We start from the raw sequence: 14,597 nt of genomic DNA on the forward strand, positions 1-14,597 counted from the left end.
TTATTGTAAATAAAAAAAATATCCTTTGAAAAGTGCCCTGGCCAAGACAAGCACCACTGACAACAAAAGAAATTACAATTATTGACAGCATGCTAAAAACCTAATATCAGAAGGAAAACACATATAAAACCTGGCCTAAAACACTAAAAAAGCTAAAAAATCCTAAGAGATAAAATCATGTTAAACAGAGAGTGTACACCCTGTTTTACCATTTAACCATGACTAAAAGATAAAAGCAGCTAGACCAGTTCCTTCAAGGTTTTTTTTCCAGGTTGTTCCAGGAAGAAGAGCCAGCATGTTTGAAAGCCTTTTTTTCCTGCTCTGTTCTTGACCTGAAGAACAACTAACAGCAAGAGATCTTGTAAGATTATGTAAAGTTTTCTTAAAGTTTTCTAAACGTATTCTTATTCATATACTTAAAAACGAGAGAACATCTTATTGTTCTGTTGGCTTTTTTTCCCCCGTTATTGAATTTGATGATTGATGTTTTGAAGAAACAAGACAAATTGACAATGTATTTATTTAACAAAGTGAGGTCTAAGTAACATATAGAAGACTCAGATATAACCAGTTAGTGCCTCATACCTCCTCCTTATGCTGCTGGACACATTATTCAACTGTTGTCATAAGTCAGCTTGTGATAGTCTGGTGTGAACAGAACATCCAAAATAGATTAATAGTCACAGACTGAGGATATATGGATCGCCACAATTTGCAGGATCTCATCTCATTATCTCTCTGCACCTCCAGTTACCTTCAGTGATGATAAGGCTTGATGATCCACTGAGGAAGATGCTGCCCCCACACCATCACACTCCACCACTAAAGGCTGTTACAGCATCAGTGCATCAGTCAACATAATGCTAACACCTAATCAGGTCAACCAAACATGGCATGTTAGGAGCAGACACCAGCTGACGGCTGTTACATTGTGTTTGCTCACAGGTCCTATCAGGCATTTAATTATTCCTATAAACACTCCAAACACTGACCATAATGTAAATAAAATAGGAATTACACAAAATCTGATGATTTTCAAATCCAATAAACTGATGTTTTATTCAGAGTGAAAATAAAAATTAAATAGGTAATTTCATGAAAATGATCATCTAATAATTTAGTGGTAACAGTGCACCAGGGTTGGGAGCATAAAAGACTGGGAATTATGTAGTACTTAAAAGCGCCAGCAGAGGAGTTGTTGCATCTAATTTGGATAACTGGTGTCAGTAACATGATAGGGTATGACGAAGAGCTCCTTAGAAAGATGGCCCTCCCAGATGGGCAGAGAATCCGCTGAAAACAGTGAGTGGTATTTCCCACTCACTGCAAAAACAAAATAGTCCACTGACAGTAGACAATAACAAAAGATTACAAGAAACTGAAGACATCTTCTTGCACAAGAGACATGTCTAAAAACTTGCAACGGATGTGTTTCTGCCCTTGAAATGACTGCGTGGGCTCAGGAACACATTCCCATAATAAATTTCTGTAAACACAGTGTCATCAAAAAATGCAAATTGAAGCTCTCTCATGCAAATATGAAGTCATATATGAAAAAAGACCCAGAAACATCAGTGTCTTTTCGGGATCAAAGCTTACTTAAACTGGCTTGTTGTAAACTGTAGTCTTGTCTTGTGGTCAGGTTAAATAAATGATTCATTCTTTCTGTAAATTTCAGACCGCATGTTTATCAGATCAGAGAGAAAAAGGACCATTCAGCGTCTATTGCTTATTATTCTATGCAAACATTACGTATCACCCAGCTACGTATCGCCCTGCTACGTATCACCCAGCTACGTATCGCCCAGCTACGTATCGCCCAGCTACGTATCGCCCTGCTACGTATCGCCCTGCTACATATCGCCCAGCTACGTATCGCCCTGCTACGTATCGCCCTGCTACGTATCGCCCTGCTACGTATCGCCCTGCTACGTATCGCCCTGCTACGTATCGCCCAGCTACGTGTCACCCAGCTACGTATCGCCCTGCTACGTATCGCCCTGCTACGTATCACCCTGCTACGTATCACCCAGCTACGTATCACCCAGCTACGTATCGCCCTGCTACGTATCACCCTGCTACGTATCACCCAGCTACGTATCGCCCTGCTACATATCACCCAGCTATGTATCGCCCAGCTACGTATCGCCCTGCTACGTATCACCCAGCTACGTATCGCCCTGCTACGTATCGCCCTGCTACGTATCACCCTGCTACGTATCACCCAGCTACGTATCGCCCTGCTACGTATCACCCAGCTACGTATCACCCTGCTACGTATCACCCTGCTACGTATCACCCAGCTACGTATCGCCCAGCTACGTATCGCCCAGCTACGTATCACCCAACTACGTATCGCCCTGCTACGTATCACCCAGCTACGTATCGCCCTGCTACGTATCGCCCTGCTACGTATCGCCCTGCTACGTATCGCCCTGCTACCCATCGCCCTGCTACGTATCACCCTGTTACCTATCGCCCTGCTACGTATCACCCTGCTACGTATCGCCCTGCTACGTATCACCCTGCTACGTATCACCCAGCTACGTATCGCCCTGCTACGTATCACCCAGCTACGTATCACCCAACTACGTATCGCCCTGCTACGTATCGCCCTGCTACGTATCACCCAGCTACTTATCGCCCTGCTACGTATCACCCAGCTACGTATCGCCCAGCTACGTATCGCCCTGCTACGTATCGCCCTGCTACCCATCGCCCTGCTACGTATCACCCTGCTACCTATCGCCCTGCTACCTATCGCCCTGCTACCTATCGCCCTGTTACCTATCGCCCTGCTACCTATCGCCCTGCTACCCATCGCCCTGCTACGTATCACCCTGTTACCTATCGCCCTGCTACCTATCGCCCTGCTACCTATCGCCCTGTTACCTATCGCCCTGCTACCTATCACCCTGCTACGTATCACCCAGCTACGTATCGCCCTGCTACGTATCACCCTGCTACGTATCGCCCTGCTACGTATCGCCCTGCTACGTATCACCCTGCTACGTATCGCCCTGCTACGTATCACCCTGCTACGTATCGCCCAGCTACGTATCGCCCTGCTACGTATCACCCAGCTACGTATCGCCCTGCTACGTATCACCCAGCTACGTATCGCCCTGCTACGTATCGCCCAGCTACGTATCACCCAGCTACGTATCGCCCTGCTACGTATCACCCAGCTACGTATCGCCCTGCTACGTATCGCCCTGCTACGTATCGCCCTGCTACCCATCGCCCTGCTACGTATCGCCCTGCTACGTATCGCCCTGCTACGTATCGCCCTGCTACCCATCGCCCTGCTACGTATCACCCAGCTACGTATCACCCTGCTACGTATCACCCTGCTACGTATCACCCAGCTACGTATCCCCCAGCTACGTATCGCCCAGCTACGTATCACCCAACTACGTATCGCCCTGCTACGTATCACCCAGCTACGTATCGCCCTGCTACGTATCGCCCTGCTACGTATCGCCCTGCTACGTATCGCCCTGCTACCCATCGCCCTGCTACGTATCACCCTGTTACCTATCGCCCTGCTACGTATCACCCTGCTACGTATCGCCCTGCTACGTATCACCCTGCTACGTATCACCCAGCTACGTATCGCCCTGCTACGTATCACCCAGCTACGTATCACCCAACTACGTATCGCCCTGCTACGTATCGCCCTGCTACGTATCACCCAGCTACTTATCGCCCTGCTACGTATCACCCAGCTACGTATCGCCCAGCTACGTATCGCCCTGCTACGTATCGCCCTGCTACCCATCGCCCTGCTACGTATCACCCTGCTACCTATCGCCCTGCTACCTATCGCCCTGCTACCTATCGCCCTGTTACCTATCGCCCTGCTACCTATCGCCCTGCTACCCATCGCCCTGCTACGTATCACCCTGTTACCTATCGCCCTGCTACCTATCGCCCTGCTACCTATCGCCCTGTTACCTATCGCCCTGCTACCTATCACCCTGCTACGTATCACCCAGCTACGTATCGCCCTGCTACGTATCACCCTGCTACGTATCGCCCTGCTACGTATCGCCCTGCTACGTATCACCCTGCTACGTATCGCCCTGCTACGTATCACCCTGCTACGTATCGCCCAGCTACGTATCGCCCTGCTACGTATCACCCAGCTACGTATCGCCCTGCTACGTATCACCCAGCTACGTATCGCCCTGCTACGTATCGCCCTGCTACGTATCACCCAGCTACGTATCGCCCTGCTACGTATCACCCAGCTACGTATCGCCCTGCTACGTATCGCCCTGCTACGTATCGCCCTGCTACCCATCGCCCTGCTACGTATCACCCTGTTACCTATCGCCCTGCTACCTATCGCCCTGTTACGTATCGCCCTGCTACCTATCGCCCTGTTACCTATCGCCCTGCTACCTATCGCCCTGCTACCTATCGCCCTGTTACCTATCGCCCTGCTACGTATTGCCGCGTATCATATCGTCGCGGTGTATTGCGGCGTATCGCATCATATCGTGTCGGGTTGTATTGTTTAATTTCATATTGCAAACTTAATTTTGTATCATATTGTATCCTATCATATCCTCTTGTCATCAGACCTTATAACCTTCTGCATCTCTGAAAGTTTGGAGATCAATAATGGCAATGTCTAAACTAAGTGCTAAACTTAATATTTCATCTGCAGCAATAGCATGGTTTTGCAGAATAGTATGAGTGATGGACTGACCTGCCACCAATTTAGACCTTCCAACAATGAAAAACATTTAGACTGATATGAAACTTGTAATAGGACAGAGAGGACTCAAAACCACTAAATAACTGCAGTCCTATCACACAAGGAGACAACATTCCTCTTCTAAAGAAGCTGTCCTTCCTTCCTGGACTTATACAGACAATTGTTTAAAGAAGAGGAGATGCTTCACAACAGTCAACATCAACCTGTTTCAGTGTTTTTGAGACGGTTTGCTGCCATCACATATGAGATGAAGTAAGATTTGCCATGAAACAGTAGCATGTCTCAGTTTAAACATATTTTGTTGCTCTACTGTGGAGGGAAACAATTGTTTATTGGATCTACAAATCATTGCTTTTTTTTTTTTTTTTTTTGTTTACATATAAGATGCCATCCCAACTCTTTTGGAACTACGTTGTACTTGTTTCTTGCGTGTGACATTAACATTCTGGATATTCAGAATTTCCCAATCTAGAGACTATTCCTCTGCAAGTCCATAAACCTAATTAAAAGGACACATTCTGAGCAGCATTTTAGGTATCAAAAACATCAAGGTTCAGCCATTTAAATGCAGCTTTAGTGTTTCTACAAGGCAGCATTCAACGTAAGAAAAACTTACATAAGAGACACCTTGTACATCTAGAAAATACATGACTGTTCAGATATACACAGATTTAGGATTATGAAAGGTTTTAATGACATTAAAACTTTTGAACTTTTCTTTTAGACACAATTCATACAGCAAATAATAATAGATTTATAAACAGTCATGATCTTGTACATAATGTTAAATATTGTTAGTGCTGTTTGAAAAATGTACATCAACACTATTTTCAGCAGCTGTAGATCAGGTATCAGATTCATTGTTCAAGTGGAATTTAGGACTCTTTGCGATCATCATAATTTGTAAATTTGAGGTCCATCTTCAGCATCTCTGTGACTGGTGTGATGTTTGAGCGTCTCCATAAGGCATAATCGTTTCTTCTTTCAAAATCTTCAGTATTTACATTTAAGCAGATTGTCCCAGAACACGGCAATCAGCACACACTGAAAGTAAAATCACAGCAGCTACAAATGCTCTTCACAAGTTATCCAGATAAAACAATGTATCTTCATTACACATCTCTCCATTATAATTCTCCTTTTTTTTAAAATTTATAATAAAATGATCTTCCTCTAAATCTCTTCAGAGGTGTTGGTGAAACATTGTCATTGTGTGCAAAGTTGACTTCTTATCAGCAACATACAAGCATGCAGACCCTATCTAAATGAGACTTCAGTGTTGTCTAATCATTACCAGCGCAGAGCAAACAGTACATCACTCTCAATAAATTCTAGTTAATAGTCTCTTAGAGACTGCGATGGACTGGCGAGCTGTCCAGGGTGTACCCTGCCTGTCGCCCAAAGCTAGCTGGGACAGGCTCCAGCTTCCCCGCGACCCTGAATTGGAATAAGCGGTTCAGAAAAAAAAAAAAAAAAAAGTCTCTTAGAGTTTTTTACAGTCTTTTATGCATTAGTTCATACTGACAAGGTCTCTCTCATAAACTCTTTTGAGGAGGAAGCATTGGTGCTGTTATGCATAGTGGAGAGTGACACATCAGTACCGATATTTGAAGGTCCGTTGTCTCCTGCAGGTTCCTCTCTGACAGCTTGGTCTTTCTTTCTGAAAGAGTTCCTGATCCCGTTAGAGAGGCGGTCAGAAACCCGTCGCACAACCTGGCTGAGTGCACTTTTCTTTAGTCTGATCAGGCCCACATCGTCCTCCAGCTCATTGGGGGGCACATCAATGTTCCCCGAGTACCAAAACACCCACCAGATCAGGCTGAGGAAGATGATAATGGCCCCAGCATAGATGAACAAATCGTGGACAACCAGGCCTCCAAACACCCCCACCATTATGATGAAAACACCAAGTATGTCGTGGGCCACTGCAAACCAGAATGAGCACTTGCACCGACCAACTCCTTCGTACCTCTTCTCAGTGGCTGGGTCGTCCTCTACCGTTGACATGATGGCACTGGAGAACACCCCAAAGTAGACGTTGTAAGCACGCACAACAGGACAGTGAAATGGGAGTCCTCACATGAAACAACTCCTCTGACACTGGTCAAAGTCCAGCGTTTTACAAGCTGTTATCAGGAAGAGCCACACCAGCTTGACTGTACTGGATGTTTCAATTGCATCATGGCTGACAAAAATAGCATTTCCATTTTCACATTAAAAAAAAGACAGTCCCATTTTCTCTTCAAGGCCCCTGGCTGTATCGCTTCCGCCTGTGCTTCTCTTTAAGAATGGGGATCCACACCAGCCCCACCACCACAAACATCAGCCCGATGGACAGGCAGGCCGAGGCTATGGACCGGGATTCATCAGTCACCCCTGACGACTGGAGGAGGAAGAGAAGCGCACCTGTGGCAGACATCAAAGCTCCCATCACTATGGCAGTAATGGGTTTGTGGAAGTGGGTCCAGCCTGGGGCCGTTGCAGCTGGAGACGGAGGGTCTGGACACAGGCTTTCACTCCCATCAGGAAGAGAAGTTTCTCTAATAGTCTCCATGGTAGAAATTGTTCCTGTTAACGCTGTATTTTTGCACCAACACAGCTCCAAATTTCTTCTGTCATCCCTCTCTGCTGTCCCTTCATGTTCAGTCTGACTGCAGACTGAGCTGCAGCATCTGTATGATGACAAGCTGAACATGTACTCCTGCCCAGTAACCCGTGAGCAAGCTGTAATTCCAGATGGCCCACCGCACCCACACAGCGGAGGGAGGGCTTGGATGAACAGACCCAACCAGACTGTTGACAACAATGCCACCACACTTCGAACGTTCTGGTTACATAAAACCTCCAAAACAACCACGCTACTACCGAAATCCAGGACCGTACTAGTCTGAACATGCTCAACATCTTAAGAGATATATTGAAGAGGCAACGTCCCCCATGGTGGATACATTTGTGTCCACTTTGCATTATTACATGCAGGCAGCAGCTGCACAAGCAGGAGTCTAATCCCATTAACAATGGGTCTGTTACCTGATACAGCTGACAGCTATAGAAGCGCACGTCGATGGCTGCATTCAGAGAGTGCAAACAGTTTTCAAGGCTAACGTTTGCTAAAGCATAAAAGTTGGATAAACAACTCACATCTAGTTATTATGATGGTGGACTGAGAAGTGTCAACACTGTTGTTTTGGGAGGAGAATCCCATCCCAGTGGCATGGTGAGCCGATGTTGAAGTTGAAGCCTAGAAAATATGAACCTACTTGGGCTTGGAAAGAAGTTGGTTTTATTTGTTGCATTTGTCAAAAGCACTGATGAAAAATGAATGTACAAACAGGTTAATGTGGGATTGTTTAGAAGAAGGAATGTCAGGCAGGACTTCTTCAAGTGGAATTTATGAAAGAAAAGAAGTGTGCATGTCATGGGGTGATGAAGAGGATGAACCCAAAGGCAGGACTCTGGCTGGAGACAGGCTGGTAGATTTAACAAGGCACTGCAGTTCTTGCCTCAAGTTGATCCTGGTTTGTTGGTTTGTGTGTCCATGTGTTCACAGTGGGAGTTAGAGCCAGATTTCCAGGACCATGGATCCAAAAATGTAATGGAACAATGTCTAAGCCACATCTTCATCACTCCTGCCTTGTGACATGGTGGTGCATCATTATGGAATATGCTGGATGTCATCAAATTGATCTTGGATTGTTAGAAGTTAGAAATCCTAACAATCCAGAGCGCATTTCCTTTCAGTCCCAAAGCACTAATTTCCTTGCACGTAAAGACATTTTTATGGCTTCATTAACTGCTGATGACACAAGAACATCATGACTTCCACAGCTGTTAAATGTGACTCAAAGCGGTCAAGTGACACTCATGTTTCCCTGCTGATGTCATCCCAAAAATGATTTTGCTTAATAATGTCACAAATAAAATAAAATCCAGCACAAGCTGTCTTGAACTTTGAATTTCAGCTCGGGGATGAATGAAGTAAAACTGAATTGAACTGAAAATGACAAACAAAAGCTTCATCCTATTGGGGGAATTATAATTATTCTGGATGTGGAGAAAGCATCTTTGTAAAAACTGGAACTGTTTTTAGTTCAAGTCTATGTGAGACTAAAGGCAGCCAAGAAGTAAAATAAAACAGCTGTAATCTAATATGTGCAGCTTTAAGCATGGTGCTTGCCGCCCATCCTGGTCAAACACGGCAGTATGCTTGAATCAGCTGCAACAGGGTTCATGCTCAGATGCTGCCAGACAACCAATAATCTGTAACTCATGTACAAGAAACCAGAATAAGCTGTTTGGCATCAGCTAAGAAAAATTGGCAAGTTTTTCACACACACAACCCACATATTAACTCTGCTGCTCATCCCACAAAAGCATTTTCCCTTCAAATGTGGGACCAGTTCAACTGGAAATAAACAGGTTTGCCAACGGTAGAAGATTTAAGAAATGTTATAAACAGTTAAACAAATTGTTTTTGTTACATCACAATAAATATGTAGGATTTGTTGGTAAAATTAACAATATGAAAGAAGTTATTTGTGATTTAGAAAACTGCAGCTGCTCATTACAAGCAACAGGAGTCGCTGCTGATACATTACGCCAGAACTGTTTATTGTAAATCAGCAGTGGGAAAAAAAACAAAAAAAAACAGCCACAACATGAAAGCCACCTGTATTGTATTTTGGTCACAGCAGAGCTGAAGGACAGGGACACAGACAGGATCTCTGGGTGTCCTGTGGAGTCTGGAACCAGAATATTTTCAGCTGTGGGAAGGAGTTGACATCTCTGTGTGTTTCTAAAGTCATTCCTGAACAATTTATGGGATGAGAGAGGCCGCTTGTTGATGTGGGTGATCATAGTTAAGCAGATCACTGCATCGTTATCTGTGCGGCCGAATGTGAACACCAACACTCACCAGTCTTTTCAAAGCTGATATTTTCATACAAATTAAACTTGATGAAACTTCTAAACACTTTACATTTCTTTAGCTTGAATACTTTAAGAGATGAAACTGTATGATGGCTTATTTGTCAACTCTAAACTTCTTCAGTTAAGACAGTGTAGCCGAGAAAAATGTACATGTCAGACTTTATATGATTCATAAAGCAACAACAGACTAGAAAACACTGATCTGTGTCAAAAGTTCATGTCGAGACTCCAAACAAGCTCCCAGAAGAAATCACTTGACTTTAGGCCCTTTTCTTTTCCCTTTTGGCTCCATCTTCCCAGCCTTCTTTGTCACTTTGCTCTGAGCCTTTGCTCCTTTCTTCGCTGCTGCAGGTTTGGACGCTTTCTGCAGCTGCTTCTTTTTGGATGGTTTCTACAGCGGAGAGACAAAAGCGGTAACATCAGTCCATTAATGGCATCAGAGCTGCTTAAACTGTTCTGAATCATGAGCTGAAATGTTTAGAAGCAGCCAGAGCTCAAGACTTGTAGCAGCTGTGAACAATACTGACCCCCAGCTTGGCCTTTTTGCTGGGTGTTTCTATGGGAACCAGCTGTGGGATTTCTTCGTCCTCTTCCTCCATCTTTTCTTTCAGCGCTTCCTTGTTCTTTGCAGAAGTATCTGCTTGCTTTTTGTTCTCTTTCTTGATCTTCTTTGCCTTCTTTTTGTTTGCATCTCCCTTAAATAAATAATTAAAAAAAAAAGTTTGTTTCACAGACTGAATGGAGAAATTCTTTCAGACAAGACTGTTCTTCAGGTGTTCACCTCATCTTCTCCAGTCTGAAGCACGCTGAGGTGGTTCAGGTCTGAGGTGTAGATGGGCAGCGCCACTGATGTCTGGCTCTTTAAGTGGATCAGCTTCATGACTGGACCCTTCTGTAAATGGCAAATAAGTGATACAACCTCCAGTTTATGAATAAAATATATGTCAAACTGCCACAAAGAGATGACTTTTGATTTGTTGCTCTTTAAGCAACTAATCCAATAGTGCTGTAAAACATATTTAACAATTTTGTGTAAATTACCCTTCATTGACTGTGCACATTAATAATTAAACTTTGTGCTTTACATTAAGTTGGAGCAGATCAAGTAAAATTACTGATAGAAAAATCCAATGAAACATCTGTAGGATGACGATCATTTGCACTCATACTAAAATCAGAATGATCAAAGATTATTATGGATTTATTTCTAAACAACACATTTTTCATCATTGAATTTTCGCACTTGGCTCCTTTTTAACACGCTGAAGAGACATAAAAAAAAAACATGTTCTCATTTCTTCCTGTGTGACTATCAGGCCAGGCCTGGAAAATTGTATTATCATGACAGGAGTCAAGCAGCTCTTAACTTAGTGACATTTATTCTTGTATGCCTTGGTCCTAGATCATTTTGTCAAATAGTTAAAAAAAAAAAAAAAAAAAAGTCTTGTTGCCTTGTGGTGCTGCTGCTACAGTCTAATTAATCACACGATATTTTTATGGGCACCAAGGTTGATTCCTTAAAAGTGAGGCGTTACCAGGCTGAACAGATTTTCCTTTTCGTATCAGTAAAATGTCCCGTCTGCCATTTTTCTGGAACTTCCAAAACAACTCCAGAAGGGAGTCATCGCTCCTTAGTCCAGTGTTTTTCAACCTTTTATCAGCCAAGGTAAATTTTTAAACTAAATTAAAAAATATAAAAAAAATAACAAGGGACACCACAAACTTAATTTTTCTTTTTTTAAAGCCTATTAATGACATAAAGTCCACTTGTCAGTGTCTAGAATAGAAATCAAACACAAGAAAAAAGGTATTTTTTGATCTTCCACTCTACTCTGGGCCCCCCTTGGGGGGGGGGCTGGCCAGAAAATGAACAATCCTTTATGAAAACAGACCATTCTCTTCGTTGCTGGACTCACCATTCGCAATTTAGCCATGATAGTCTGAACTGCCGCCTCGATGTTATCTGTCACCTCATCTGCAGTCATGCCAGAATGGGCAACACGTGCCATACTGCAACACAAAGCGCAGAGTAAGGTGACAATGACTGGGTGTAGCTCAGAGCTGAAGTCACATCAGTTCAAGAATCAATGCAGTTACTCATTTCATGAGAACATGGCTTCAGTCACATTGTATCAGAGTTGTAGAGACGAGCCCCACAGGAAGGAGGTCCATCTGGATTAACGGTGAGTTTCTCTAGCACCTGTGATACCCACGTCAAACGAGAAGAATTGACACAGGTTGTACTGAGGTGCAACTATCTCTACTAGTTCTTTCTTAGCATTCTTAGCCTACTCTTTATATTGTTGCCCTTACTGGTAAAATGCATTTTTGAGACTTAAAGCCTATTTATGCTCCACACTAAAGATGGACACAAAGCTGCTTACTTTACATGCCACATTTGATCTGTTTCCAGGGCACTTGCTGATGTGTCCCCTGGTGTAGCAAATGGAGCAGTACCAACGAAAACTATGTGGGCAGTGTTGAGCAATGGAGAAAAAAACCCCCCAAAGAATAAGCCGTTCTGAATTTAATTACTGCACAGACCATGGCCTCTTCTTTTTAATGCATGTCTGAGAATTTACGTTACCATGAAATCATCCACCGTTGCTATGGTTACCGTTATCAGCCACTAAACTGAGAACTCAGTTGTGAACTCTGGCCTCTCCACTGCCCTCTAGTGGATGTACTGTCTGACAACCACACCGACGTAAAGGCTGCATGCATGTATATGGGCAGCTGTAATTTCAAACAGGCAATCATTTTTGCACGTAAAAGAAGCATAAATTAACCTTTAATCTGTTTTTTCAGCTAATAAAAAAAAAAAAAAGAAGAGAGCTCAGATCGACTGTTTGGGATGAATCTCACCAGCAGCAGCCTTTGTTGGTAACCTTCATGGTGGTGCCCTGGATGACTCTCTGGATGTCTCTGGCCAGATTTTTACTCTGCAGGTTAACAGACAGCGGCTCTCTGGTTAAAAAACAAAAAAAAACAAAAAAAAAAAAAAAACATGAAAAGGTGGAATAAAAATAGGAATTCATGTCATATTTTTCAGAATGAACCAATAAAATAAAGGTTGCATAATTTTTCATAATTGAATTTTGCCCCTATTAACATCTTTTTTCATGTATTAGTCTGTAATAGGTTGGCTTTTTTTTTTTTTTTTTTACCTCTTGTGTTGTACTGGCTGCTTAGAAAGACAGAGTTTTCAGCTCCTTATAGTAAATGTGCTTGTTAGAAGTCGAACATAGTTTTTTTTCTTTTGAGCTTATAAAATATACATACACAGATTTTGCAAATCTAAAAAAGGTCTAGCATTGACACAGTTAAGGTGGTTCTTACTTTTTTCTTTCATAGAAATGTTTTCCAATGTGGGATGGCAGCAGGCGGCGGATACGATCATCCGAGAGAAATAGGTCAAAGTTCCCAAGCAGGCGGCGCTTGGCTTCATAAGGTTTATATTCTGTCTTCAGTACTTTATAAGGAATAATCTGCAAAAACAAATAACGTCAATATTATGCCCAGCATTACGAGCATGTCTTAAGATCTTACTGAATCAAATCAGCCAATTGCACCACAACTTTAGAGAGTGTTAGTTACCTCAGATACGTTTTTGACACCCTTCTCCTCAAGCAGCCTCTTGTAAAATCTCTGAGTCTGATCTGAGGTCATCTTAGGCTCATCTCTAGTGAAGAGGCATATCTCCTCTGTGTCAGGACGCTGGCCATGGGGTAAGGGTCTGAGAGAGGAGAGGAGCGCACAATACCCAGGAGGTATGTCAAATCATATCAAACTTTATTTGTATAGCACTTTTCATACAAAAGCATATCAAAGTGCTTAACATGAAAAAAATAAAAACAGTTTCACATTTAAAAACACACAACCCAACCCTTCCTCTGACCATTGATGCCAAAATAAAAAATTTATAACTTTAGAATTCTGTCTTCTGTATCTGTCATTATCAAGGAATTGTGCTCAGATACTGAGAAAAAAAATGCATACAGATAAAACTACAGATCAGACATAACCTCTGGATTTTTTTGTCTGGTGGACTTACATGCGGATGGTTTGTGTCACTCTGGGTATTTTCCACAGGGTGAAGAGCAGGCTGATGTGCTGTGTCTCGTTCAGGAACAACGACTCACCGGTAGATTTGGTTTTAAGGAAAGCCTGCAAGGCCTGAACGGCTTTCTTTACCTGAAAGACAAAACATTTAATTAAAAAAGAACCAACAATCCTCCACCAGTTTTCTCCATCCGGATATTTATACTAAATGAGTCTATGTGAACCAGCTAACTTCGTGGCTAAAGTTAGCAAGCAAACAAGCCAGCTAATCTTTATTTACTGACTGCTACGTCCGAAAAGGTAATTAAAGTAATTCAAATAAAAGTTAAAGTATCCGCCACGGTAGTTTGTTGTACTGTACATGCAGAGGGATAAAATAAAAGCTGTACCTGAGCCCGATCCAATGTTAGCTCTGTTTTTTCAGCCATGCTGTCCACTTCACGTGTACGCTGTAGCTACGCATGCGCACTAAGCAGTTCCAGAGACCGACGGCAGGAAATACAAACTCCAAAAACTTTATTCATACAAAAATTATAACAAAACGGCGCTTGTGGTGAAGGTGCCCAGAATTTGTCAACAAGCTTTTTATGTAATAAAAAAATTGTCCCTGATAAATTTATTTTAAAGCTTAAAGAATATATATAATTGACTTCTCAAAAGAGTTTTTAAAAAAGAGAAATGTTAATTATTTCAATAAAGTTTATTTCAAACACGCTCTTTCATTTACAATATTTACATCTTCACATTTCATGTCAGAGGAGTAGGCAGCAGTATAAACTTATTTAACCATTACTAATTTCTACGATACACTGTAACACTCCAACTCTATCACAAAAGAAGCAAAAACAATGACAAAAAAAAAAAAAAAAACTACACACAC

The 14,597-nt window shown here is 42.7% G+C and overlaps 2 protein-coding genes across 2 annotated transcripts; both read right to left on the reverse strand.

Annotated features, from left to right (window-relative positions):
• Nucleotides 1-6,241: 6,241 nt before the first annotated feature.
• Nucleotides 6,242-6,733, reverse strand: LOC306771440 (transmembrane protein 238-like; the record flags this gene model as incomplete). The annotated part of the gene is made up of 1 exon (XM_079260606.1): nucleotides 6,242-6,733. The coding sequence occupies one exon, from the start codon at nucleotides 6,731-6,733 to the stop codon at nucleotides 6,242-6,244; it is 492 nt and encodes a 163-aa protein (XP_079116732.1).
• Nucleotides 6,734-9,359: 2,626 nt separating this feature from the next.
• Nucleotides 9,360-14,154, reverse strand: rsl1d1 (ribosomal L1 domain containing 1). The gene is made up of 9 exons (XM_079261118.1): nucleotides 14,107-14,154; nucleotides 13,710-13,849; nucleotides 13,253-13,391; nucleotides 12,995-13,143; nucleotides 12,521-12,622; nucleotides 11,572-11,665; nucleotides 10,437-10,547; nucleotides 10,183-10,350; nucleotides 9,360-10,046 (listed from the first exon to the last, which is right to left on the reverse strand). The coding sequence occupies exons 1-9, from the start codon at nucleotides 14,143-14,145 to the stop codon at nucleotides 9,906-9,908; spliced, it is 1,083 nt and encodes a 360-aa protein (XP_079117244.1). The 5' UTR covers nucleotides 14,146-14,154; the 3' UTR covers nucleotides 9,360-9,905.
• Between the last annotated feature and the right edge of the window lie 443 nt (nucleotides 14,155-14,597).

Source organism: Telmatherina bonti (assembly GCF_933228915.1).
Source record: "Telmatherina bonti genome assembly, chromosome: 21".
NCBI classification, from domain to species: domain Eukaryota; kingdom Metazoa; phylum Chordata; class Actinopteri; order Atheriniformes; family Telmatherinidae; genus Telmatherina; species Telmatherina bonti.